Below are 27981 nucleotides of genomic sequence, written 5' to 3'. Positions count from 1 at the left end.
TACAGTTATGAAGTAGCAACAAAATAATTTTATGGTTGGGGTCAGCACAACACGAGGAACTGTATTAAAGGGTCGCAGCATTAGGAAGGTTGAGAACCACAGGTCTATAGGCTAGTTTAGATGCTGATCTTTCCCCAAGCCTTCCCTGGCCAGCTTCAGTCCTTGCAGCCTTCTTGTGGTGGGCCAGGTGTTCCTTCCCCAGTCATCACTGGGATTCCTCCGTGGTAGGATTGCCACACTTTATTCAATTCTCTGGATCTCATCAGTGTACAGAGCCTAGAAATAAACACTCATAGGTGGTCAATAATTTTTCTTAACAAAAAACGACACAGTGGTGGTCTAGACCATTTTGTCCTAAGTGGCGTCCAGGTGCCTCCCATGACCTTCCCTTTGTTCCATTTTCCCTCCTTGCCTTCGATCCCACAGGGTCCTCATGTGACTTCCCCCTCTGTCCCCTCTTCCCTTCTTGTTTTCTACCTCAGGAGGCACTGGAGAAGTCAGGCTACCTGCTGAAGATGGGGAGCCGGGTGAAGACATGGAAGAGGCGCTGGTTTGTCCTGAGACAGGGACAGATCCTGTACTACAAGTCTCCGGTGAGTGCCCCAGGACGTAATCACAGGGACCACAGCCCAGACCCACACTGTATAAGAGCTGGAGGAAGGACAGTGTGGCTGGGGCTTACCAGATGTAAGACTTAGCATCATGGCTGGCCTTAGAGGTGCTGAGCCACACAGGGGCTCTGAGCTGGCCACCTATTCTCTAAACAAGCTGGGGAGGCTATCAAGGCAGTCCTAGGCCACTTGGCTGGCAATTTCCTCTTCCTTCAGAACTGATCTCTTCTTATGCCTGGCCTTGTAAAAGGATGTTCCCAGACTGTCTTTACCCTTTCTGGATCGTTCTAACTGAAAAATTTGTTGCTTCCTCTTCTTTCCTTTACTGTCTGGAATTGAGGGGCCTCGAATGTTGAGAACTAGGTTGGCAGAATCAAGCATCATGTTATAAAGAGGACAAAATGGATTTGTCTCTTGTGCAACTGTTTGCTTGGCTGAAGCTTTCTCCAGCTCCATGTTAAGGATTCTGGACCTAAGTTTCTCCTTGAAAAGCATGCTACTATCAATTATAATGTCTGTAGTAATGCTGGAAAGGCTAATAGTGGTTTATATGCCCCTTAATTTATTAATTAATTAATATCTGTGGGTATAAGGATCAAATAGAAAGGTTTGGTTTTGTTTTCTTTTTGAGATGTGTCTTGCTCTGTTGCCTAGACCAGCCTCATTCTCCTGCCATGTCCTCCAGAGTAGCTGGAACTATAGGCACTCGTCACCACACATAGATCAGTTAAAGGAGTATGGGGGCTTTATAGATCAGTAATAACCTAGTAGCTTCTGATCTGATTTTAGAGGCTTGCTCTCCTTTTTGAAATCTTTTGAGGCCTGCATTAGAGGGGTTCATGTTCCTAATTTCGACTTTGTTTTGCTAGAAGAATCTAGAACAAGTCACTCATTGTACCATAGCCAGAATGGGAATCACTTTCCACTTTGTACCTATAACTTGGAGTAAAAAAAATGATGATCTGAGAAGCCTCCAGACTCCAATGCTCTCCTTCTTACTCCTCCTTTGCAGAATGATGTCATCCGCAAACCTCAAGGTCAAGTGGATCTGAACTCCCATTGCCAAATTGTCCGAGGGGAAGGAGCACAGACATTTCAGGTGAGCCTGCTTGTAGCAGCTGGATTTTAGATGCAGTATGGTGTGGATAGGACTGTGATTGAAGCAAAGACGAGGCAAAAGTAAGCATGAATGAAGGATTTCATACCAGGAGTATGAAACATAGGATACGGTCTTAGGTTTTGAGCATGAAAAGAAGGGACAGCAGGTTGAAGGATTTGTGTCTTTCACTGACTCTAATCCAGCCCCGCTCCACTCCACCCCACAGCTCATCTCCGAGAACAAAACCTACTACCTAACAGCAGAGTCCCCCAGCCTCCTGGAAGAATGGATCCGTGTCCTACAGAGCCTGCTGAAGGTGCAGGTCACTGGGCCTCCAGCTCTGCGTCCAGGGGGCACCAAGCCTACGGTGAAGGGCTGGCTGACCAAGGTACGAGGTGGATTGGCTAGGGAAGTAATGGAAGCCAGGCATGGGAGTGCCCAGAGATGGTGGTCTTTCTCTACAAACTGCTTAGCCAGTGGACCCTCAAGCACAGTCTGAGCATACAAAATGATGGTGGTGATTCTGGAAACAGAGATGGGGGCTTTTAAGGCAACTGTTCTCAAGACAGAAGGGAAAGAAATGTTTTACTTAATCTTGAGGGTATTGGTCACTGCCTCCCACAGTGTAACTCGCTGTGTCAGGACTAATGGTACAAAGAAGAGACCTAGGTAAAGCCAGTGAGACTGCCATTCAAAGACTAATAGTATCCCAGGTTTGCCTAAAGACATTTTAACTAGGGTTTTCCTGGAAGCAGAGACCCCAGTTACGCCCAGCAAAGGGAAGTTAACTAGGAAGCACTCTCACACGGTTAGTTACTGTGGGTTACTGTGCTCAGCAAGCTCGGTGCTCAGTCAGACTCTTTCCTTCTGAGCCTCTGCCTCCCATCAGCCTGCCCTTCTTCTCTGTGAGTGTTCAGTTGCTGTTCCGTTGTGAGCACCTTACTTAAGGCTCCAGACTACCTGGGTCTTTATTTACCTTGCAGCATCCTTACAGCTCTGGCCTGTGCCAACTAGTAGGGTCTTCCCATACCCACGTTCTGATTTTCCGGGTAATCTTTCAGTGGCAGGTCATAGGTCCCTGAGTGGCTCAGTAGTGGCTGGTTTACCACAGGGTACATATTATGGCAGTCTCACTGTGAACAGAGCCCTGACTTTGGTACTCTTCCCCGTGGTCTGTCTTGGCGAGGCCTGAGTTTATTTTGGAGTCCTGTTTCTAATGAAGGCATTTCACTTAACAGGTAAAGCATGGCCACTCTAAGCTGGTCTGGTGTGCCCTTGTTGGGAAAACCTTCTACTACTACCGGAGCCACGAGGACAAGGTATTTCATCAGCCTCCTAATGGCGCCTCCTCCAAACTGCACGGTGCAGGCCACTGATGGCAGCCCCCAGCTTTACCTTCTACCACACCAAACCCTACACCAAATACAGAGCCGGCTGCCCTGCTCCTCCAGGGCGTGTGACCAGCATCATAACCAGTATAGTCGGCTGGCACTTTCCACAGCACAGTCTTCTGCTTCTGGCCTGGCTACAATGCTGTAGCTTCCACCTCCTCATCCTGCCCTCTGTCCATGTCTGTGCTATCCAGCCCCACCCAGCCTAAAGCGTTCAGAAGGAGACTCCCCTGTCCTCCTGTTAGCCTATTCATGGAAGGCTCATGTCCGCAGAGACCCCTGGGCTGCCTACCTGTGCAGGATGCTCACATAGAGGAAGTAGATCGATCCTGTGACTCGGACGAAGACTATGAGGCTGGAGGAACCAGACGGCTGCTTTCCTCCCACTGCACCTTGGTGATCCACCCCCCAGAGCACAGCCCCACCTACCTCCTCATCGGCACCAAGCATGAAAAGGTAAGGAGGAGCTGGGCCTTTGTGTCCTAGCTTGGGCCTGGGTTCTGATTTTCCCTCTCTCTGTTCTCCTGAGCTTTCCAAATTCAAATTTATTTCTTCTTGGACACTGGATGGGAATGTTACCCTTGACTGTCTGTTGAGTCCATTCCAAGTGACCAGCATCCCTCCATCACGGGCATGACACAGTGCCACAGACTGGAGATGTGGCTACATCTGACCCACCTGATCGTGACCAGCATCCCTCCATCACGGGCATGACACAGTGCTACAGACAGGGAGATGTGGGCTACATCTGACCCACCTGATCCTGTCTTTATTCTTGACTCACGCTAGCCAAGCTAGTAATAGTCCACCTGTTTCCCCTAGACAAGGTCTCATAAGCCCAGGCCAACCTTAAGCTCAAGATCCCTCTGCCTCAGCCTCCCAACTCCCGCTCTGACATCAGTACAGGTGTACACCTCTGTTCCCATCTTAAATTACATGCTGTTTTTCTGCAGGGGAGTGGTGGGAGTGAGCCCCAGAACTCACACATAGAACAGTGCTCTGTCACTGAGCTACATCTCCTCCCGCAAGTCCGACTCTTGCCTCCACCCTTCCTACCCCCTTAGCATCTGCTTGTTTTTGCCCTTTTCCAGGATACATGGCTTTACCACCTCACAGTGGCTGCAGGTGGCAGCAGTGCCAAAGTGGGCACTGTCTATGAGCAGCTCATTGGGAAACTGATGGATGGTGAGGGAGACCCAGGTAAGGCAAGCATGGCCATTACTGCCTGGGCTGAAGGGAAGGGGCAGGGTGCACACAGGACAAGAAGTAGAGAGCACTACTATACCTAAGCTGTATGTATAGTCTCCCATCCCATGCTCCAGGGCTTCTCTGTCTGTGGCCAAAACACTGAGGGAACCACTGGATGTGAGGGAATCTGGGAAACAGACTTTCCAGACACCTGGGTAAATGTTCTACTCTGTTTAATCTGTAGCTTTGCTAGCTATGCAGAAGACTCGGGGGCAGGGGTGGAAGCAGGGGAGGCAGCAGCTGGTTAATCTATAATTAAGAGTTTGTTAATATATGAAGCCTCAATTTGGACCCGACTAATCTAATCCTGGGATGTCTGAGAGTCCTTATTTGGCAGCTAATTCTCAGGGCCCTCATGAACTCTCCAGAGTACACAGCACACATACCTCTTTATTACTGCTCTGAGGGCTGTCTGTCCCGATGCTGCAAGGAAGGCCGTCCCTGCGTGCAGACACTTGTGCTCAGGGTCTCACAGTTTTATCCGCTTGGCCCGGCTGTGCCTCCTCAGCAAAGCTTTGGCTGCCTTCCTCAACAGCCGTGTGAGGGAATGCGCAGTTTGCAGTACACACCTACATGCCTTCAGTCTGTAGATGATCAACCCAGAAAAACCCAGGGTTCCCAGATAAGCCACTGTCTTCCCTGCAAGTCAAAGCTGGGGCTGGTAGGGAATGGTAGGGAAGGCGGCAAGTTCTCTCTGGAGTGACTACCACTGCTCTCTGGTCTGTGCTCTGTGCAGACTCCCCGCTCTGGAGGCACCCCATGCTGTGTTACAGCCGAGATGGGCTCTGTACCTCCCTTACCACCCTGCCCTCCGAGGCCCTGCAGACTGAGGCTCTCAAGCTCTTCAAGGTAACATGGGAGTGGAGTCCGGGCCTATTGGCTGTTGGCGCCCACATGTGCTCGGGCTCTGCCTGGCACAGCTCTGCCCATCCCAGCACAGGTGACCTAGTGATTATAGGGTGGCCCGAGGGTTGTGGAGAGGGAGAGAGTGTTCCACAGGAACCCCTCTATGGCAGGAATGTAACCCTTCTGCAGGCCAGGAGGAAGCTCTGGGGCTCTGGGAAATGCTCCCCAAAGCTCTCCCTTGAGGAGCCGCCATCTCCTTCAGATATCCACAGAAAAGGCCTGGATGCAGGAATCAGAGATTCTGACCTAGTTTAGTTTTCTTTGTGCCCATCTGCATTTTCTGGCAACAAAACAAAACAAAAAACCAAACCAAAACAACCTTGCTAGGGGCTAGTGTGCTAAATGTCCATAGTCACAGCGGCACATAGGAGGCAGAGGCAGGACCTGGAGCTAAATGCCAGGTTGTGGTACCCCATCTTTCTCATGCTTATGTAATGGAAATACTACATTCAAAGGTGATTCCACCCCTGAACTTGAGGTCAGCCTCAAGAGCAGAAAGTGCTCTCTCCAGAAAGGACTGTTTCAATGTTCGCCAGTGAGCTAGCCATCTGCCTCTGCCTCCCGAGTGCCGAGATCAAAGGTGTGCGCCACCACCGTCTGGCTACTACTCCTTGAAGCTCTGCTACACCAGTGCATGTCCCAGGAAAAACCAATGGGGTGCTCCTGCCTTGTGCCCACTGTCCCCCTCCTTCTAGTCTTGCCAACTCTTCATCAACGTGCCTGTGGAGGCTGCCTCGGTGGACTACCATGTGTCCCTGGCGCAGACAGCACTGCAGGTCTGCCTTGTTCACCCCGAGCTACAGAGTGAGATCTACTGCCAGCTCATGAAGCAGACCAGCTGCCGCCCGCCCCAGAAGTACTCTCTTATGCAGGTGGGCACACGCTGGGGACATCACTGGCTAGAACCATTTCTAAGAGCTGTTTAAGGGGGAAGGGGTAGCAGGTGCCTGGGCAGGTGTTCTCCAGTCCTCACCCATGGGCAGCTTCTGCCAAGTTACTTGAGCATGGCTGCCTGATCTGTGCATGGTGAGAATGTGGCTGCTACCCTGGGCATTGCCTGGCAAGGGAGTTGAGGTTCTGGTGTGGAGAAAGAATAGTGAAGGTTTTGTAGCTCAAAGCCGCAAGAGCAGGATGCCCACACTCATCCCATGCTGCCTGTGTTCCGTGGCAGTGCTGGCAGCTCTTGGCTCTGTGTGCCCCACTCTTCCTGCCTCAGCATCACTTCCTCTGGTATGTCAAACAGCGGCTTCAACGTCATGCAGATCCCAGGTAAGCAAAAGTATTTCCCCTGTCCCTCCTTCACTATTGCTGCCATGTTTCAAAGGGATGAGGGAAAGACAAGATTGAATTGACTGCGTATCCCCTCAGATTTGCTTGGGGTTGAGAGACTTCACCCATCACCTTGTACACATGAGCAGTGGAGATCCAAGCATACTTTACCTTCTTTGGACACCGATTCGTGTGTCCTTGGCTGTTTTGGGAACAGTCTCACGTGAAGCCATGCTATCCCAAATTATCCCCAAATGTTTATCCGTGTTCTTCTGGTTTACACAGGGAGATTATCTATGAGGGGCCGGGGGTGTAGCTCCATGGTAGAGCACTTACCTGGCATGTACAAGGCCCTGGGTTCGGTCCCTAGGACTAGTGTAAAGAAAGAGACAAGAAAAGAAGATACCCATGGCAGACATGTGCCGCAGATAAGCCCTTAGGGACAAACTGCAGTTGGTGAGATGGCTTAGCAGGTAAAGGTGACTGCCGCCAAGGGGACAACCTGGGGTCAGTTCCCACAACTTGTCCTCTGGCTTCCACAGTGTGCCTCCTCCTGAAATAAAAATGTAATAACATCCTGTACCAGTTTCAGGCCCCCACACCCCATCCAGTTACTTTTTATCCCAGCTAAGTCTGGGTATGCACCTCAGGGTGCCAACAGAAAGGAATTCCTACTATCCCAGTCTCTGTTTTTAGGAGTGAAACTGGCCAGTACGCCACCTACTGCCAGAGAGCAGTGGAGCGGACCCTGCAGACAGGGGAACGGGAGGCCAGGCCGTCGCGTATGGAAGTAGTGTCCATCTTGCTACGGAACCCCTTCCACCACTCGTTACCCTTCAGCATCCCCGTGCACTTTGCCAATGGGACCTATCAGGTAAGGACGCTGAGCATGCTCCCCACCCCAAGTCTTCCTTATCACTGCCCACAGGATACTTCTAAGTGTGCTAAGCCTTGTAGGCTTTCAGATTAATAGGCACAGGGACAAAAGGGGTGGGCCTAGATCTGAAGTGGAGTGCCATGATCAGTGTGGGTATAGAGAAAGGAGCTCGAATCCCAAAGTGTCTTGAATCCTATTTGGTGCCTTAGAGGTAGGACTTCTGACCCCACTGCATGAACACGAAAGCTGAAACACTGGCCCAGAAAGTAGCACGAGATGGAACCCCAGAATATTGGCTGTAAAGGAGAGGCTGGGCGTGTCCAGGTCCAGTTTACAGCGAGCAGGCTCAGGTTCCTCTGCATGTGAATGCGGAAACCAGCTGGCTTTGGCCTCCTGCACTCACCCTGTGCCACCCCCAGTGACAGTCAGTCCCTCAGGAAGTCTGCTGGTTCAGGGTGCCTCTCCCCCATTTCCAGGTGGTTGGCTTTGATGGCTCCTCCACAGTTGATGAGTTCCTCCAGCGGCTGAACCAGGAGACAGGCATGAGGAAGCCATCCCAGTCTGGATTCTCCCTCTTCACAGATGATCCCTCTGGCAGAGACCTGGAGCACTGTCTTCAAGGGCGTGTCAAGGTAAGCACTCCCCCTCTTACACACACACACACACACACACACACACACACAGAGAGAGAGAGAGAGAGAGAGAGAGAGAGAGATAGAACTCGTCCAGTGTGTGCCTAACTTGTCAGCAGCCTGTCTGATGTGGAGACCAAGACGATCTCTTCAGGCCAGCATTTCCGTGCCATCCTAAAATGGATCTGTGCAGGCAGGGAAAGCTACATGTGACCTTGATTCTGGAGACAAGATCTTCATCATCTTGTCTCCCTAAGGGTACTACGCAGCATTCAGGGGGAGAGCCTCTTATCTCAGTGTAAGGACGAGGAGGCCCTGCCAAGCATGCCACCAATTATATCTGTCCCCTTAGGTCAACAGCTATAACGCAGATCCAGTGGGTGCCATGTTTGCACCATCACCTAGCTATACTCTGTTTGCTTATGCTTATGGTATACGTTATAGATTCAACCGTAGTTTAGGGAGGTAGGTCCTCATGGCACCTCTGCAGGTGAAAGCCTTTGAAAGAGACAGCTGATCTGTATGGTGGTGTGTGGCTTGTTCCATGAGGGTATTAAGCACTTGTGGGAATGTACTGCCACACTGGATGGGTGCATTTGGCTCCAGCATCTGCTTCCTTTGCTGTTCTAGAACGAAAGGCTAGTCTTTAGCGGTGATGAAAAAAATGCCACATATCTTTCCAGTAAAGGTATGGGCTCTGGTCACAGCAGGCGTTTGGGTATATTTATTGAAAGGAGAATATGGTGAGTGAAATGGAGCCACGATACCATGGGTTTTAACTGGGGCTGGCCTTGTTTCCCAAGAGGTCACACAAAGTCGGTGAGGCAACAATCTTTCTTTGACGCTCACTACATCCATGGTACCATCTACCTCTTCATCAAAGGGGAATTGGTAGGCACCTCCCATCCTGACAGTCTGGGGCTTCATAGGGCCACCTCCTAAGGATAGAACCCTCACTCAGCTCTGCCAGAATCCAGCTCTGGCTGAACCTCATTCTCCTCACAAGGTGCTTTTCTGACTTTGGACTTTTGTCTCTTCAAGATCTGTGATGCCATCTCCAAGTGGGAACAAACACTGAAGGAGCTGCACCCAGGAAAGTCTGAGGGTGGGACACGCGTCGTGAAGCTGATGTATAAGAACAGGTCCTGGGAGCCGCCTAAGGGTGGGGTGCACATGAGGGCTGCCCCTGGGCACCAGTTCATCACCTCCCACCCAAACATAATGGCTTGCCCCCCAATAAGGCAGAGGGGCCTATAATTACCACTCTAAGTGGCAGACATCAGGTGGTTGCAGGCTAGCCACCCTCCTGATCCCTAATGAGACCCTGGTAGCTCATGTTCTGTCAGCCTCTCTGTACTACCTCGTGGACATGTGTGTGCACACATGTTCTGTCAGCCTTCTCTGTACTACCTCGTGGACATGTGTGTGCACACATGTTCTGTCAGCCTTCTCTGTACTACCTCGTGGACATGTGTGTGCACACATGTTCTGTCAGCCTCTCTGTACTACCTCATGGACAGGTGTGTGCACACATGCCACAGAACCATACCAATGTCATGGGATGGCTATATGTCACCTTATGTGAGGGTACAGTTTTGTGTAAGCACCAGATACTTAAAGCTAGGAATAAAATTTTCCTGTATTTCAGGACATATACAAGTACTTCCTACCAATTTAAACAGGAGAGATCTAATCTAGTATGTCTCCAGGCAAATAATTTCCATCAGTCTCTTGGAGTCTTAACTCAGTCAGACCCTTAACAAGTTGTGATTCTAGGCACCAGGTAGTAAGTCTAGTGGTTTGTTCAGAACTGACTCCTTCCTGTTGCTGCGGGTGAGACCTGCATGACCACAGCGAGGTTAGACTTGGCTACGAATTTCTTGGGTGGTAGAAAAGAGGCTGACAAATGGCATAAACAGTTATCTTCACTGTAGGGATCAAGGTAAAGATGCAGAGAAAGCTTTCTCATTCTTGTCTGGAGTACCAGCTGAGACCTGGCTTCTTACTGTCTTCCCTATAGGCTATACTTTCGAAGTCAAGTCAAAGGGGAGACGGAGCGAGAGCGGCTGTTACTTGCCTTCCAAACAAGTGGAGAAATTGTGGCAGGAAGATTTCCCGTCACCAAGGAGCTGGCTCTTGAAATGGCTGCCTTGATGGCCCAGGTGAGTTTCTGTTAGAAAACCTGAGACCTTACAGAAGACTGCAGATCCTGAGGCAGCAGGAGGGGTTCTGTGCCGGAGAGAAGGGACTCCTCGCTCACCGCACACAGGCTGTGTGCAGAATGGGACTGGGAACTGAAAAACTGGCCTTAAGTCCCAGTCTTCTTCCAGTGTGAGAGCCTGGTCAAGTCACTTCTTAGTGCTTCAGTTTTTTATGTGTATGTGGAAAACACGATTCCTCCCTGCCTGCAGGGTGTGGAAAGGAGCACTGTATGTGGCACAATGCATGTGGTAAACTTTACCCCACATTCTAAGTAGAAGACTAGAAAGAGCACACGTTCAGAACGATTCTCCTGCGTGATTTCTTTAGGCATGGGCTGTCCAGGACACCTCCATGGTTCCTGATATGGTAGCACACACATATAATCCCAGCATTTGGGGAGCTGAGGCAGAGTTGACATAAACTCAAGTCCAGTCTGGGTTCCAAGCTCTTCGTAATTATAATCATCAATATCTGTAGCAAGCCACATGCTAATATTTCAGATGTATTTGCCTCTGTAGTTTTCATCCCCACTTAGGAGAAGGAAGTTTACACTCAGTTTAAATAACTTGAACAAAGACACAAAACTAAGTGGCAGAGCTGATGCTTGGGCTAGCTGTCTGACATCAAGCCCTCTTCTGTCCTCTGTAGTCTGAGGCACCTTCTACTTTCTAGCATTTAGCTAAAAGTGAGAGTTGATCTAGACAATCTTATTAGGACCCTAAAGATGTTTCCCTAATGTCTATGAGGCATAGATAAATTCTTATCATCGTCATGTGATAAGCATAATGGGTAAGGGCTGTTTACCTCTCTAACAGCAGCCCCTTTACCCCCCAAACTCGTGACTGTTAACTCTTTCTACCTCAGGTGGAATACGGGGACTTGGAGAAGCCTATCCTGCCAGGTCCTGGAGGTACACCTCCTGCCAAATCTCAGCATCTCCTCCAGCAGGTCCTCGACAGGTTTTACCCAAAGCGCTATCGAATTGGAGCCCCCCCTGAGCAGCTGAGGTAGGCTGGAGGCAAGGTCTTACAGAGGAAGCCTGTGGGGAAACCTCAGGGCTGTGATGGAAACAGGCGGGCACTTCATCGGCACCATTTCTTTCTGTCCACTCAAACCAGGCACCTGGCAGATATGATGGCCACCAAGTGGGCAGCATTACAAGGCTGCTCCCCTGCTGAATGCATCCGCATCTACCTGACTGTGGCTCGGAAATGGCCTCTCTTTGGTGCTAAGCTCTTTGCTGCTCAGGTGAGTGACAGCAAAAGGAATTACCCAAATCCCCAGAATGCTGTTCTCACTTCTCTGCTCATATGTCCATCAGTCTGGTCTGCAGCCCCCACCTCACTATCAAGCCCTAGGAGTTGTCATCTCCCCCACTCTGGCTGCTCCAGAGTTCCATGGTCTACCGTGGAGTTATAATTCATTGTTTATCTTCATGCTTTCTTTATTGACTTGCCAGTGCCTCTGCTGCAAAGACAAGCTCAACTAATTCACACGAGGATTCAGACCTAAGTCTGAAAGGACAAAGCAGTGTATAACCTAAACAAACTCATCTCTACTGGCCACCCAAAAGGCCAGAAGTGAGAGAGATGGACCACCCAGGGGAATCAGATTACTCAGACAAGTAACTCTCACCTCTACACGAAGGCCAGGAGGCAAACAGTAATTTCAGTTGGACATTTTCCTCAGTAGGTGTCTGGTATGCATGAACTTTGCAGATAATCACAGGCATTACCCTGTGACCAGACATTATAATCAGACATTGAGACTGGATCTAGGTTCTGATCACTGCAGCTACATATCAGAAAATGGACATCCACTCATCTACATAGCATATACAGATAGACTGTTGAATATATACTATTTCTAGTTCTAGCTGTTTAAAGTTACAAAAATGAACAAGGGCTGGGGAGAAGGCTCAGCAGTTAAAAAGCACTGGCTGCTTTTCCATAGGTCCTGGGTTTGATTCCCAGCCTCCATATGGTGGCTCACAACTGTCTGTAATTTCAGTCTCAGGGATCCGACATCCTTTTCTGGCCTCCTTGGATACAGGCACATATGTAGTACACAGATACATGTAGGCAAAACAATCATACATATTAAATATAAATTTTAAAAAATGTTTTAAAGAAATGAACAGACCAGTCCCTGGCCTTTAGGAGGCTTTCCAGCTAGTGGGAACAGAACCCTCGGGGAGTTGTACATTGTTCTTCATACTCACTTTCTAAGCAACGTTAATCTCCTGTTTAATTTTGGGGATATGCTGGGGACCAATCCAGGACCTTGCACAATGCTAAGAATACTCCTGCCCCCTAAGCTATACCTCCAGCCTTTGAGTGTGTCTGTATATGCACACAAATGTTCACAAGGGCCGTGCAGTAAAAGTACAGTGGTATTATAAATACAATGCCACTGGCCTGGAAGGTTGGAAAAAGTTTCAAAGAAAGGATATCTGTCTTCTCTTTCCCCCAGGGTTTTAGGTAGAGAGATGCCTGGAGCACTTCACTGTAGCCCTGAAAGAAACACCCAGGAAATGGCTACCAAATAGTCACAAACTCACTGAAAGGACCTAAAGCCCATCCCACTGCCCTCTTGTATTCCTATTTCTTTTATAGTCCCAAGGAAATTGGCTAAAGCGAGATGTATTTTGCTTGTGAGAGATTGGGGAGCAGGAGAAACTGTCTACCAACCGAGCTACACACCAGCCCCTAGGTCGGCCTGTATTCTACTACTGGGAGCTCTCCACCCAGCGTGCTGGCAGGTGTGACACCCTCCACCTTTCAGGTGTTGGATGGCAGAGCCCCAGGGCCAAATGCCTCCTGCCACAGCATTCCTGCGCTGTATAAATGCTATTCTCTGCCTTCCACGATGATGTGACTGCCCATCCCTCTGGACATACCTTCTTTCTCAGAAAGTACTTAAATTCAGAATCTCTAACTGTGGGTCTGATGGGCCTTTTCTGTTTCTGCAGCCTGCCCAGCTGTCTTCTAAGGAGAGCACTCTGGTGTGGATTGCTGTGAATGAGGATGGTGTCAGCATCCTGGACCACCACACTATGGTATGCGAGGGAAAGGCTGGTTCTACCCTTCTTAAACACCTGTCTTATCTTCCCTGCTCTGGACTTAGAGGCCTGAACTGGCCATGGTCCTCCTCTTTCTAACCTCTGTCCCAGAAATGCTGTCCTATAGTCTAGATACAACTTACAGATATCAGGATTTAACTCTCCAAATTATCACCACCTTTGGGGTTCTCCCTTCCTGGTAAAGGCTCCCTATGTCTAGAAGAAATAGATACGGAATTTCCCCTGAACTCAACTGGCTCCTTTCCACAGCAAGTGAACATCAATTATCCCTACTCTTCAGTGACAACATTTGGTGGCTGCAGGGATGACTTCATGCTTGTGATTAGATCCATTCCAGACCAGAGCTCTGGAAAAAGCCATATTGACAAGTTGATCTTCCAAATGCCTGCTCCCAAGGTGGGTCTGACAGCTACAACAATTTACTCTGGCCTGGTGTAATATAGTAAGCTTGGTGCTTAGAAAAAACTTTGGGAAGGTTCTGCGCCAAATACAATTGTTGGCCTTGGTGTGTGATCAGCATCCCAAAGGGTTCAGGTGGGGTAGCATGTCCATCTCGCTATTGAGCTGGTACTTGGTAGGACTACCTGGATTCAGCTGTTACTGTTCCTCCTTTCTTCAGGAGGGGACTGTGCACCTCAGAGACTCTCAGGCCAACAAAGGTACATTTGTTGTACACTGACCTCTAAATATCACACTAGTCTCTTTCGGGCTTTTCTCCTGAATGAGCAGTTTAAGAGAGAAAGCAGCGAAAGCCCAGGAAGGCTATGTGTGTACCCAATGTTAGAGCCAGTGAGAAACTCAGCATTCAAGACAAGGCTAGTTCAATTTCTTCACTTCTCTGACCTCAGATCACAGAAGCTACCTTCATGATCGCCAGCTACATGAACCACTGTTCTGCAACTGTGAACCTATCCACCAAGCTGCCTGCAACCCGCCAGCCCCGAGACCTGGATGGACAGCTCTTTGCTTCTGTTTCCTGCACTAAGGGGCCAGCTTTGCTATGAACGTTCCTCCTCCCCCACCCCTGCCACCACTGGTGCCTCTGGGATTAGAGTGTGTCCTGGAGCATGCTACTACTGTGATGGGCCTAACGGCCCCTTCCGAACCTGTTCTGTGAAATGTGTACTTCAGGGTCTCTGAAGCCTTTGTGCTCTTTAAGTGCCTTATCTTTCAAGGCCCGGCATTTTAAAATCCAGACCCAACATCAAAACCACTTACTATTTCTTTTACAATACTGACTCTGGATGCTACCTGATTCTAGACTGAGACAGGGATGGCCCATCGTTACAAGGGCAGTGGTACTGTATTTGGGGCTTCTGCACTGATACTCAGGGAAGCTCATCTTTTTATATTGTACGTGGTCCTTATGTGGGGGCTTATACTTGAAGTTTTCTGAACATCCCTGAACAAAATAGGACTAAAATTCCTAATTCACCTAAGTTCTGGCAAATGTCTACAAATCTCTAAAACTGGACAACTTTCCCAGATGGAAAGACCGACAGAACTGGAGAAAAATGACAAGCCCCCCCTACTGGTGAGGAGGCATTTGCTATGCTCCTACTGGGGCTGCAGCTCTAATCTTCTCAGGACAGCATGCTATTCCTGTTAAGATGCAAACTTTTTCTCTCACACTGGACTAGCACAGGCAGGGACAGATCCAGTCTGCACCCTCCCTGTGTCATTTTAGGCCCACCAGGGCTTAGTGAAGGCTGTGCTCACTACTGAAGGACGAGGTAGTCGTCTCTCCACCCTCTGAAAGACCAAGCATGTGAGTTTTGCTTGTTGCTGCTGTATGAGGCCAGGAGACAACACATCAGAAACACTAAAGACCCCGCCCCCATTCCCAGAAGGCCTGGATTGCTCACCAACACTTCTGGTAGCTATCTTCTGAGAATTAATTGGAAGTACAGGAGCTATATATATTTGCCCTCGTAATATGTGGAAGTGCAAAGTTTCTTTTCAACTTTTGCCTTCCTGAGAAAACTATACTCCCTTTCAACCCAGACTTTCTGATTTTGATGAAGATGACCTTTATCTCCACCTTCCCCCCAAAAATAGTAAAAACTGGAAGTTCATACTTTGATTTTCTAACATATAAAAAAAAATCTAAGTTTATTGTATAGCTCTAAGGTAGTTCTATCATCTTTCAGTAACATGGTCAAGGGGATAGGAGCAACACCCAGGAAATAAGCTTTTAACCCAACAATGTGTTTATTGCACACTACAAATTAGTTTGTCAGAATGGCTCACCTGCTGGAATCTTTCATTTCTCATCCTCTGGACTGACAAACATGACTTTACAAAGGCCTAAACAAGCTTGACAGGCAGGAGCCATTTCTGTCCCAGTGTCAACTCCTGCCCCAGGATTGGGTCCTGGGGTTCTAGTGGACACAGGTCTACCTCACGTCTCATCACTCTCGGGTCCTGATAACTCCTTCCAGGCTAGTGTCAAAGGCAGAAAATGCAGTTCTAGTGGGCCACATTCCAAGGGGGCCCTTAAAGCCCAAAAGGATGTGGTCTACTCTAAGGTTGTTTTCGTTTTGTAATAGAGTTACAAAGAATGGAACTATTTGTAATAGACTTGGAGGTCAGATTTGCTGCCTCCTTTTCTCTTTAAATTTTCTCCTCTCCTTTCTTTCCTTTCCTTTCCTCTCCCCTTCCCTTCCCCCTTCCCCTTCCCTTCCTAGACAGGGCCTCACTAGGAAGTCCTGGCTGTCCTGAACTCAATATGGAGACCAGACTGGCCAAAAACTCAGAAAGCCACCTGCCTTCCAAGTGCTGGGATTAAAGGCCTGCACTGCCTAGCCCAGCTCCCTTTCTCCTTCCTGATCTCTAGCAATCCCAGAAACTGCCCTAGAAACAAAGGCTTCTGTAAACTGGCTTCTTAATTCTTTAACGTGACAGTCCCGTTTCTGGGAACCAACATGAACTCTCTGACTTTTCATCTAAGCCCTCTTGGTCCCAGCAACTTTTGAAGCAATAGAAAATACCGAGTAACAGAAAGGTACTAATGTGCTCGACACCCATGGCTGCAGTGCTGTGTATGCCTGTCAATAAAAAGCTGTCAGTGAACCAGCAATTCCTGTGTGTTTGGGATATTTATTTATTTTCAAGTTGAGACAGTGCCTCACCATGTAGCCCAGGCTGGCCTCAAACTTTCAATCCTCCTGTTGATACCTCTTGGGTCCTGGCATCCATAACACCCTTAGCTAAGCTGTGGATTAAGAGTCATCCTGCAGAGATCATAGGTGCTAGATGGACCGAGGCTAGCCCTTTGTAAGGCATTTTAGAGTCCATGGAGATGGAAATTCTATTTTTCTTGTAGAATCTGGCACCAGTCTCAATACTCCACAGATTTTAACACAAATATAAACATGCTCAGAAACTTCACAGCGTGTTCTTCATGTGAATTACTTTTTTGGGTGGGAGGAGGTCCTCACTATGTAGCCCTGCATGGCCTCAAACTTGAGACCACCTGTTTATGCCTCAAGTTCTGAGATTAAAGCATCTGCCACTATGCCTGGCCTACTTTTGATATGTCAAAATCCTTAAGGTTTCCCCTTGACTAGTAATGTAGATAAAATCTATAAGGGGAACTTTATAATATATCAAAACACTGAGTCAAGTTCCAACCGTCTCCTCTATAGCTCTGAGATCACTCATCCATTTTGATTCCCAGGACTGTGTCCACCTAGTGATTTTTACAATACAGAAAATAAACCAGCCACTATGGTCTAGGAGTCCTCTCCCATAAAGACAACACTGGTCTTTGAATGCTGAGATTCATGGGCTTGCTGATGTGGCTTTCTGGTGTGCCAGAATCTCCTGGCAGCTCCTGTATACTTCAATCAAGCAGTCCAACCGAGGCTTGGCACTCTGAATTCCAAAGGGGAGAAACGCAGAGTCAAGGAGAATAGAAGAAGAATCCATTTGCAACCTCAATCTCTCACATACGTCATAGCACAACTGTGAGCTAAGAGACACAGGTCAAGCCTCTGGGCACTTTTCTGGGAGCTCTCTAAATCTGGCCTTTATGTAAGATAAAAAGCTTGTTTGTTTGTTTTGAGACAGGGTCTCTCTGTGTATTCTGGCTGTCCTGGAACTCACTATGTAGACCAGGGTGGCCTCAAACTCAAGAGATCTTACTGCCTCTGCCTCCCAAATGCTGGGATTACAGGCATCAAAATACAATTTTTAGCCTGACAAAAGCATATGATAGTGAGATAGACCATCTCAAAAGTGTCACAAGTTGTGAAATGCATCTCAGAGACAAGATGAGCAGTTTAAAATGCACATTCTGAAAAGATTGTGTATAAAATGTAACACAACTAAAATTTAAGAGAAGCCACAGAAAATTACATGTAGAAAGTCTATTTAATAAATGTTTACTATTCAAAAATAACACAAAATTATTATAAATATAAAACTGATTTCTAGGTTCTACTCAGCTAGAAGAGAAAACTTAACAGTTTAAAACAAGAGGATTACAGGTTTGTGCCACCAAAGGTTTTTATTGTAAGATCAAAAGAAAAGATAATCTAGACACTATTTAAAGCCTAGCAATAAAATAGTTAAATAAACAAATATTTCAATATAATAGAACATAATTATTTAAAGTAAATATACTGGCTGTGGTAGAAAAGATATAGACAGACAAACAGAGAAAGAGAGAGAGAATATCTCAGCCTCACTGTATTAATGTAAACTTATACAATGGTAGATTGACAGACTGGAAGAAAGTGATTTGTAAGCAAAAATGGTTATATGATTGGTAATTGTCTTCTAAGATTTTTGTGAATTATTATTTTTTAAAGTGTATCTTCATCAGAGAGAGGCTGCTGAGATCTAAAATAAATCCTAACTTTTACTCACTCTGACAACAGAAATTCATGTCGACTGAACAAAAGAGGCAAGGGTAAGCAGACAGAGAAAAGGTAGGCTTTCGCAGGAGAAAGGAAGAACACTGCTCACCTGGAAGACAGGAACTACTTGGGATATCTCATGTGGCTTCCCTGGGTCCTTCAATAAAATGCAGAGGTAGTAAATCACCTTCTGCTGTAAGAAAAGACACCAGACAGAGGTCTCGGTGAAACTCATCTTGTTTAGTTTTCCTTCAAGGGAAAGAATAAAATCCTTTCCACGAATTACCTCTAAGTAGTGAAATATTTGACAACTTTTGACATAGAAGTTTATTTTTATCCTTGTTTATTTATTTTTTCAAGACAAGGTTTTTCTGTACTTTTGTAGCCTGTCCTGGAACTCACTCTTGTAAACCAGGCTGGCCTTGAACTCACAGAGATCTGCTTGCCTCTGCTTCCCGAGTGCTGGGATTAAAGGCGTGTGCCACCACCGCCCAGCTTTCATCCTTTATCTTTATTTGATATATATAAAAAAATCTTTTTGCTTTGTTTTTGCTGAGGCGGAGTCTTACTATGTATCACTGGCTAGCCTGGAACTTGCTATGTACATCAGGCTAGCCTCACTCACAGAGATCCACCTGCCTCTGCCTCCCAGATGCTAGGATGAAAAGCGTGTGCAACCATGCATAGCAAATAAAAAAATAATCATCACTGAATTGTAATGTACTGACAAATAGAAACATCAAAGCTAGATTAAGGTAACCATTCAAACACTTGGCAAGTCTCAAATTCTGTACCATCAGAATGTCCACTCTGAAGCCACAGAGCTTTGATTAGGGTTTTATACTTTACCAATTATACTTTTATGCCACTTACCCACTCCAAAACAGGGGGAAAATGACATAGAATTGAAACCAGAATAAGAATTAGCTTTACATCTTCCTTCATGACTTCATGTGTCCCTTTGCCTACATTCTGATTTTTAAAGAATTAACTCCCTTCAAAAAAAAAGGGGGGGGGGCAAGTATGTTAGTATGAACCAGAAGTCCTACTAATCAGGAGGCCAAGGCAAGTGGCTCCTTGGAACTAGGTTAGATATTAGAAGCCAACCTGAGCAACATAGTGAGACCTCATTTCGAGAAAGGAAGCAATCAAATGCTCTTGCATCTGAGCTACAAGATATAAGACAAAACGCTGACTCTTTCTTTATCCACGACAGACTGCGACCTCTGCAGCAACCATGGTTTGCTATGCTTTTTAATAGAGTGTACTCCTACTTATAAAAAAAGCAAAAGTTTGTTAGCCAGGCATGGTGACATACGTCTCTAATCCCAGCACTCAGGAGGCAGAATCTGTAGATCTCTGTGAGTTTGAGGACAATCTGGTTTACATAGTTAAGTTCTAGGACAGCCAGGGCTACACAAAGAGACCCTGGCTCAAAAACAAACAAACAACAAGAGTAGGGGGCAGGGGGCTAAAGAAATGGCTCAGCAGTTAAGAGTGCTTGCTGCCTTTCTTTTTTTTTATTTTCTTTCTTTCTTTCTTTTTAAATATTTATTTATTGTAAATGCAATATTCTTTCTGTGTGTATGCTTGAAGGCCAGAAGAGGGCACCAGATCTCATTACAGATGGTTGTGAGCCACCATGTGGTTGCTGGGAATTGAACTCAAGACCTCTGGAAGAGCAGGCAATGCTCTTAACCGCTGAGCCATCTCTCCAGCCCCTGCTTGCTGCCTTTCTACAGGTTGGAGTTCAGTTCCTAGTGTCCATGTTGGGTGGCTCACAACCGCCTGTGACACCACCTCCAGGGGATCTGACCTCTTCTGACCTCAATAGGATACATACACAGACACACACACATAAGTAAAAATAAAAATTTGTAAAATTATGAACAAGCACAAAGAGATAGAGGCAGGAGGATGGGAAATTCAAGGCCAGCATAAGCTATACAGTCAGACCCTGACTCAGGAAAAAAAACAGTTTACTGTAAGGCAGTACAGGACTACACTTGGCAGCAACCACAAGCATCTTGTTATTACATCTTTTGATTCATCAATGAGAGTGAGTAAACTGTACCATTATACAAGAATGTTCTGTACAACCAGCAGACTGGTAAACGATGCATTTCTTAGAACACACCCCATCACCGAGGAAACTTATTTTAATGTAAGTTTCTCTTTCATGGTTCACGAGCAAGTCAGCCAAAAAATAACTACTTGTATTGGAACGGAGGATCCTTAAGTTTAATTTTGTGACAATGAATGCTTTATGAGCAGACTGCCTCCATGCAGAGTTCAGAGATACCCCGTAAACACTTACTTACCATGTAAATAGCCTCATTAATGATAACATCCTTGACCTTGTCCATCTCTATGAAGGTGGTACTTTCTTTGCCAGAAGCATAGGATGAAGTCATCTGGATGCCAAGTGAATCGATGATTAACAGAGTCTCCTGATCAATCTTTACAAAATGAAGGTAACCAAGCAGGCCTATGATGGTGATGAAGATGGCAGCAGAGAGGATCATGCTATTCTGAAGAAAGAGCCAGACACAGGCAGGAAGATTACCAAATGCCCCTATGTGGATCTGTAACACACAGCGAGTTAAACCGACCATGAGGGACAAGGCCTTTGCTCTGGTCACTACGCTGAAGTGAAGAGACGAGGGAACAAGCATGGAGGGGTATCACTTTCTCTGGAGCTCCTGAAGTGTTTGGACAGCATGCAGAGTGAAAAGGTCCAGACTACTAATGAATAGATCTGGGATGTCCCAGCAAAACATCCGCCATCATCACATCTATCTCAGAAATTTTCTTCCTAAAATAACAACTTAAGGACCCAGTGCGTTCCCTCTCCTATTCCCCTTGAAAAATATATAGCACAGAATTACAGACACAACTGTGAGGTGCTCTGTGCAGCAGCTGATACGACTCCCTGAATGACAGTCACTTATATTTTTCCTAATAGAATTTGGAATACATTTTGATTGGTTTAGAAGTAGACACATATCACAAGCCCAGCCAATGAGAAGTTGTAGTCAGAGGTCTACAGAAGAGGCCAATTTATTATATAATTATATTTTTTAAAAAATATGGGTAGAAAGAATGGAGAAAGGAAAGCGGGGTGGGGAGGGAACAGTGCCAGGGGCATTAAGATTAAAGCATCCAGGGATAGCCTATAATGCAAGACTTAGCTGGTGCAGAGATTTATTAGAAGTCAGTGGTTTCTGGTGGGTACACTCTCCCACAAAGACATTCGGGCTGAGGACTAAGAGTACACTGGAGGGAGTTTGAATGAGGAGCCAGGGTCAAATAAGACTCTCACTTGAACTCTGAGATCTTCGGACCTTACTTCTTACTGTGATAATAATGGCCTCATCCTTCATCTCCTTTTGTTCTGGGTTACTTACAGCTATGACCAAATGATGTGTTAAGGGGTCAGAAAATGGTAGGCAGGTTGGGGGTGTAGTTTAGTGGTACAGCATTTGTCTGGCATGAACAGGCCCTATTAGATCCATACCACTGTCCACTGCACCCACCCCCACATGCACACAAGAGCTATGTATGTCCTTGTGCCTAAGACACATTTATAACCTTTACCACTTCTGAAGCTACAATGTGGGACGTTTTGTTTTGTTGTTTCTTTCATTTGGTGTCTCACACTCTTGCTCCCGACTCTACAAAGAAAAGGTAATCACTGAACTAGTTAGTGTCTTAGGATTTCTACTCCTGTGATAACACACCATGCCAAAAGCTACCTGGGGAGAAAAGGGTTTCTTTCAGCCTACACACACAGTTCCACATCACAGTCCACCACCATCACTGGGGGAAGTCAGGACAGGAACTAAAACTGGGCAGGAACCTAGAGGCAGGAGCAGATGCAGAGGCCGTAAAGGGGAGCTGCTTACTGGCTTGCTCTTCATGGCTTGCTCACCCTGCCTTATAAAACCCACCCAGCCAAGATTGGCATTACGCACTGAAGAAAATGTGCCACAGGCTTCCCATGGGCCAGTCTGGTGGGGGCATCTTCTCAATTGAAGTTTCCTCTCCCCAAATGACTCCAGTTTGTGTTGTTGACATAAAACCTAACCAGCACACCTAGAATCAATAAAACTCAGTAATGCTGAACCACATTCACAAAGCCAAAAAATGTCTCACTCTTTGCACTGACCAGTCCCCCTTTAACCTGACTCTAATCAAATTCTTCTAAGTATTCTATGACCTCAGCATCTCTCTTTAATGGACTTGAAGGCCCTGTCATCCAGGAATTGTGCTGAATTAGCTTGAGAGAGGTCATCCTTTGAGGGCAAACCCCAATGACTAAATACATATCCCCACAGGCCCCATCTCTTAAGGGTTCCACATTTTGTTTTGCTGTTGGCTTTTTGTTTGTTTGTTTTTAAACAATGAGCCTAAACTGGGCGGTGGTGGCACACGCCTTTAATCCCAGCACTCGGGAGGCAGAGGCAGGCGGATCTCTGTGAGTTCGAGACCAGCCTGGTCTACAGAGCTAGTTCCAGGACAGGCTCCAAAACCACAGAGAAACCCTGTCTAGAAAAGCCCAAAAAAATAAAAAATAAAAATAAATAAACAATGAGCCTATCAAATCTATTTTTACTTATGTGTTTTGGTGTTTTGCCTGCATGTATGTCTATCTGTGTAAGGGTGTCAGGTTCCCTGGAAGTGGAGTCACAGACAACCGAGAGCTGCCATGTGAATACTAGGAACTGAACCCAGGTCCTCTGGAAGAGTCATCTCTCCAGTCCCAACATATCAAATAGAAATGTTGCATCTACCTCCTGCAGTTCTCCTAACTGGACAAGCGTTGTGACGCACATCTTTAATACCAGTTCTGGGGAGGCAGAGGCAAATGGATCTGAGTTCCAGGCCAGCCAAAGCTACACAGTGAGACCTTGTCTCAAAACAAAACAAAACCCAATCAGGCATGGTGGTGGACTCCTTTAGTCCTAGCATTTGGGAGGCTGAAGCAGGTGGATCTCTGAGTTCAAAGCCAACCTGGTCAAAGAGTGAGCTCCAGGCCAGAAAAGGCTATACCGTGAGACCCTTTCTCTAAAAAACAAATAACAAAGAACAAAAACAGGCTGGAGAGACAGCTCATCGGTTAAGAGCACTGGCTGCTCTTCCAGAGGACCTGGGTTCAATTTCTAGCAACCACATGGTAGCTCACAGCTGTCTGTAATTTCAGTTCCAGGGGACCTGACACCATCTTCTGACCTCCTTGGGCACCAGGCACATGTGGTACAGACAAACATACAGGCAAAATACCAATACGCATAAAATAAAATGTAAATAATATAAAAGGACAAAGAGAATATGGGTCAGAGACCTACAAAGACTAAAATATTAATTTGGCTTTTAAAAGAAAAGGTTTGCTGACTTCTGTTCAGATAATTACTTTTGGCTGATAAATGAGAGTTATAGCTGGGCCTCTGGTGACCCAGAAACATCAAGTTTCAAGTAACTAACTTCCAGGTGTAGAGAAATGTCTTGTAAACAGTACAGATTGAATAAACATTATGGAAGAAAGGCCAGATTAAATTCAGATGCAAGGTTGATACATAAGAGAGTCTAGTCGGGCAGTGGTGACGCATTCAGGGAGGCAGAGGCAGGCAGAACTCTGTGAGTTGGAGGCCAGCCTAGTCTAAAGAGGGAATTCCAGTACAGTCAGAGATACACAGAGAAATCCTGTCTCGAAAAAAGAATGAAGAAGAAGAAGAGGAGGAGGAGGAGGAGGAGGGGGAGGAGGAGGAGGGGGGAGGAGGAGAGGAGGAAGAGGAGGAAGAAGAGGAAGAGGAAGGAGGAGGAGGAGGAAGGAGGAGGAGGAAGAAGAGGAAGAAGGAGGAGGAGGAGGAGGAGGGGAAAAAAGAGTCTAGAATACTGTGTTACTGACTACAAGTGTCAGTAACAAGGAAGTGGGAAGGAAGAAGGGGGAGAGAAGAAGTGAGAGGGCAGGAGGGCCATAAAAAAGTGGAGAGGGAAAGAGAGGGACAGAGAGAGATTAAAACACACAGGACTGTCCCATGAAGACTTCAAGGCAGCAGGCCCTCACTGGTGCAGAGAAGACAGTGCATGCTGGGAGGACTTAAAGCGCTCAGATTGGAATAGTATTAGAAGAACTATGAATTCAAAGGCAAGGAGAATGACAGGATAAAGAACAAAAAATGCTCAGGGAATTTCGCCCACTCAGCTTTTTGTTAAGATAACCGGCCTCAAAGTCCATTTTCCTGGCTAGAATTCTAACAATGCACTATTCATTTGAGTCAGGGTTGGAGGCCACATATTTGAATGTCTCCTTTGAGAGCTCTTTTCACTGCAGATATTCATTACCTTCATGAATATTTTGAACAGGGGCAAAGATCTGAAATTTTGGCACACAGAGCCCCAGGGAAGTTTTGGAGTACAAGGGAGCAAGCATTACTTCTGCACTTGGGGGACATTAGGGGTAATACGCAAGAGAAGTATTAGTACAGCAGGGAGCTGGCATGACCCACTCTGAGCTGGTGTGGTGTACACAGCTGTAATTCCAGCACCTGATGAGGGCCGAGATTGGAGGATGGAGAGAGGACAGCCTAGGCTGCATGGCAAGGCCCTGTATCAACACATGGTGAACACGACTGCCTGAGACCTGTTAGAAAGTCAAGCAGCTCTGGTTCTGAAGCTCGTATCTGTCACCTGGCCAACATCAAGACTATTGCATGATTACTCTTTCTGAACCTTTGTTTTCTTCTAGGGTTGAAATAAGAAATTCAGCAAAACAGCTAGCTAGCACTCTGGGCATGTAATATGTTCCTCCTTTCAGATAACTGCACAGGTATCTGGAATATAGGCTAACATTAAAGTTCAACTGGGCACGGTGATGTGTCCCTTTAATCCCAGCACTCAGGAGGCAGAGGCAGGGAATGTCTGTGAGTTCGAGGTCAGCCTGATCTACAGAATGAGTTCAAACCAGTCAGAGCTACATGGTGAGACACTAATGCCCCTCCAAAAAAAAAATAGAATAAAAATTCCACTATATTGTAAATTGCGGGGAGGGTTAGGTCAACTTAATGAATTCAACTGATCTGTGAAGAAACTTTTAGATACAAATTGGTACAAATTAGGGTCTTTAAAAAATACTATTTATTTAAATTTATATGTTTTGTTTTATTTGAGACAGGGTCTCACTGTGTAGCCCTGATTATTATGGAGCTCAGGATGTACAGTGATGCAGACCAGGCTGGCTCCTGCATCTCCCAGATGCTCCTGCCTCTGCTTCTCTAGTGTTGGGATGACAGGCATGCACCTTCACACCCAGCCTACTATTTACTGTGTGGAGGTCAGAGGACTTTTGGGAATCGCTCTTTCCTTCCATCATGTGAGTTTTGGGATTCTCACCTACGGGCATCAGCTGCCCTCACTTGCTGAGCCATCCCCCAGGTCCTAAATGAGTGGTCTTAATTTCATCTATTTCTATGTAAATTATTATACTCTGCCATCTGCTTTGACGGCATAAAAACTCATGGGCCAGGTGTGATGAAACACACCCTTGGTCCCAGTCTAGGGAGGCGGAGCAGGTGCCACATAACTTGGCCTATAATCCAGTTCCAGTAGCACATATACTGAGACCCTGACAAAATAAAAAAAGGAAGAAGAAAACGAATGGATGTTCTAATACAAACAATATGCAGATTACAGAAATAAACAGTTCTAGTGTACTTAGCTCTGGCGAGACCACACTGGGGATATTTTCATTTCAGGACACTATACAGGAAACCAGCACTCATCCTGAGCAATTGGATGATGCTTTTTGCTTGAAAACTGTCACAAACTCACGGCATTTGACCGTAACAATATTATTAACCATCTTAGATATGTGAAAAGTGAGGCTCAGAAGAAAAAAAAAACACTAAAAGTTTGGAAACTAAACATTGAAAACACTCATGTTCTAAATTTGGCAATTTTTTAGAAAATGCACTTAAGGCCGTGCAGTGGTGGTGCACGCCTTTAATCCCAGCACTTGGGAGGCAGAGGCAGGCGGATCTCTGTGAGTTCGAGGCCAGCCTGGTCTACAAGAGCTAGTTCCAGGACAGGCTACAAGGCTACAGAGAAACCCTGTCTCGGGGGACAAAAAGGTGGACTTAAATTGGGGAAGGGTTGGGAGGGGGAGGCGGCTGACATGGTCTTGAAACGCAGAGACCAGGAAGAAATAGTGCGCTCCTCGTGTGCACAGCTGTGTCTGCCAAAGCCCCTTTCTGGAATTCTGTGGTCCTCTGGCTATTATAGGCAGTGAGGCGTGAATGGAGGAGGAGCATCCACTGACAGTTCTCTCCGAGGAGGTACGCTCTGGGGATGAGCAGGGCAGCCACCCAGTGAGGGAGAACATTTCCAGCCACGGGACGGCGTCCCGGGCCCAGAGTCCCCCACACTCCGGCCCGGGCCCACGGGTCAGCACTTTTTAAAGCGGCCGCCTGCGAGGGCCGAGCACCGGCCTTTACCTCGCACAGGGTGAAGAGTCCGTAGGCCGCCAGCCACACGGCGCAGGTGACGGCGGTCAGCGAGCGCAGCGACAGCCGAGCCGAGCTGAGGCCGAACTCGCGGCAGTACGGCGAGTAGTAGCGACGCCGCAGCACCACGCGGCCGCCGCAGATATCCGAGAAGCTCTTCTCGTCCTCCATGGCTGCGGACGCCAGGTGCTCGCGCCGCTCTAGCGCACCCGGAGGACCGAAGTCTCGCTGGCTCCCGACCGTTCCGGAAGCGGCTCGGCCCCGCCCGCCACGCGCTCCGCGCAGCCGTAGTTGAGCCCCGAGAACGGAGCAAGGGGTTGAAGCTGGTTCTCCAAGTTTGTCCATAGGCCAGGCTCCCCAGATACGTGGCCCCAGTTTCAGACAGATTAGGATCTCTGTTCACTCGGCTGACTCATTTATATTGCGACTCCAGAGTGAGCCCCAGAAATGGTCCACAGGTATGTTCATTCATTCATGCATTCATTTCCTTGCGAAGAAATTTTAGGTGCTGATGATTCCCTGTTCCCCAGGTAGCTTCTTTTCTAGTAGGAAAAAGCGATATGGATGTAACTTAAAATAGTATTGTTGGCAAAAATGTTCAGACCAGTAGAGAAGGACTGGGCAACCTTAAGTGAAGCTCCCATCACTAAACCTACAAGGATGAAGGCCACACTGGTCTGGGGGATGCTGGGGAAGAAAATCTCCAGAAAATAAAAGGACCGGGCAAAGCTTGGAGACTGGAACAGGGTTAAGTCACAGAAATCAAAAAATTAGAGAGGCTAGTATGCACGGGAAAACAAAGTTACGAACGGAGTTAGGCCTAAGACCCGGGTTTGGGCTGGACAGATGTCTTCCCTGTTAAAAGAGTTTATCAAGGGGCTGGAGAGATGGCTCAGTGGTTAAGAGCCCAGGCTGCTCTTCCAGAGGTCCTGAGTTCAATTCCCAGCAACCACATGATGGCTCACAACCATCTGTAATGAGATCTGGCGCCCTCTTCTGGCATTCAGGCATACATGGAGGCAGAATGTTGTATACATAATAAATAAATAAAATCTTTAAAAAAAAATTAAAAAAAAAAAGAGTTTATCAATCCCAAAGATGGGAGGAGAAAGACCACAGTCACAAACCATCATGGCCACATTAACAAAAGCAAGCTGTCATTTAAAGTGAGCTTTTCTATTCACATACACGGGGCTGCCTCCCCGTAAGGCAGGGTTCAGGTGTCTGTGTTGGATGTGAGGAAAACAAGGCGTTTATAGCTCAGGAGTAGAATTTGGTGGGCAAAATAGGATTACAGGAGC

General features: G+C 47.0%; 2 protein-coding genes across 7 annotated transcripts in view; one reads left to right on the top strand and one right to left on the bottom strand.

Annotated features, from left to right (window-relative positions):
* Positions 1–16396, top strand: part of Plekhh1 (pleckstrin homology, MyTH4 and FERM domain containing H1) — a 47034-nt gene extending 30638 nt beyond the window's left edge. For both annotated transcript variants that reach the window (XM_041658156.1, XM_041658157.1), the window contains exons 12-29: positions 483–593; positions 1624–1710; positions 1937–2098; positions 2949–3029; positions 3375–3557; positions 4193–4301; positions 5086–5198; positions 5951–6127; positions 6427–6524; positions 7221–7398; positions 7878–8033; positions 9075–9175; positions 10054–10195; positions 11100–11242; positions 11354–11483; positions 13207–13293; positions 13567–13713; positions 14166–16396. In XM_041658156.1, coding sequence (XP_041514090.1) covers positions 483–593; positions 1624–1710; positions 1937–2098; positions 2949–3029; positions 3375–3557; positions 4193–4301; positions 5086–5198; positions 5951–6127; positions 6427–6524; positions 7221–7398; positions 7878–8033; positions 9075–9175; positions 10054–10195; positions 11100–11242; positions 11354–11483; positions 13207–13293; positions 13567–13713; positions 14166–14321 — 2361 coding nt within the window. In that variant the 3' untranslated portion in view covers positions 14322–16396. The remainder of the gene's footprint in view (positions 1–482; positions 594–1623; positions 1711–1936; positions 2099–2948; positions 3030–3374; positions 3558–4192; positions 4302–5085; positions 5199–5950; positions 6128–6426; positions 6525–7220; positions 7399–7877; positions 8034–9074; positions 9176–10053; positions 10196–11099; positions 11243–11353; positions 11484–13206; positions 13294–13566; positions 13714–14165) is intronic.
* On the bottom strand, positions 9–26930 carry Pigh (phosphatidylinositol glycan anchor biosynthesis class H). Of its 5 annotated transcripts, none has more exons than XM_041658161.1 (4): positions 26672–26930; positions 20501–20710; positions 18289–18372; positions 9–276 (listed from the first exon to the last, which is right to left on the bottom strand). In XM_041658161.1, the coding sequence occupies exons 1-4, from the start codon at positions 26849–26851 to the stop codon at positions 241–243; spliced, it is 510 nt and encodes a 169-aa protein (XP_041514095.1). In that variant the 5' UTR covers positions 26852–26930; the 3' UTR covers positions 9–240. The 5 variants fall into 5 exon arrangements, with proteins under 5 accessions (XP_041514095.1, XP_041514096.1, XP_041514092.1 ...); XM_041658162.1 differs by lacking the exon at positions 9–276 and adding an exon at positions 12415–12748 and having other exon boundaries at positions 20501–20705; positions 26672–26803; XM_041658158.1 differs by lacking the exon at positions 9–276 and adding an exon at positions 12442–12748.
* Positions 26931–27981: the final 1051 nt, after the last annotated feature.

Source organism: Microtus oregoni, unplaced genomic scaffold (genome assembly GCF_018167655.1).
Source record: "Microtus oregoni isolate MIOR12 unplaced genomic scaffold, Mior012 000009F_ref0000495, whole genome shotgun sequence".
Classification (NCBI taxonomy): Eukaryota; Metazoa; Chordata; class Mammalia; order Rodentia; family Cricetidae; genus Microtus; species Microtus oregoni.
Note: the sequence above shows the minus strand (reverse complement) of the source record. Positions and strands in the feature narration are given on the sequence as shown.

Coding starts and splice junctions, on each gene's coding strand:
- Pigh (XM_041658158.1), bottom strand. CDS start 26,851: ATGGAGGACGAGAAGAGCTTCTCGGATATCTGCGGCGGCCGCGTGGTG. Junction 20,711..26,671: donor GACTCTTCACCCTGTGCGAG/GTAAAGGCCGGT, acceptor CTCTTTCTTCAG/AATAGCATGATCCTCTCTGC. Junction 12,749..18,288: donor AAGTAGTTCCTGTCTTCCAG/GTGAGCAGTGTT, acceptor TGTTTCTTTCAG/GGCTACAGTGAAGTGCTCCA.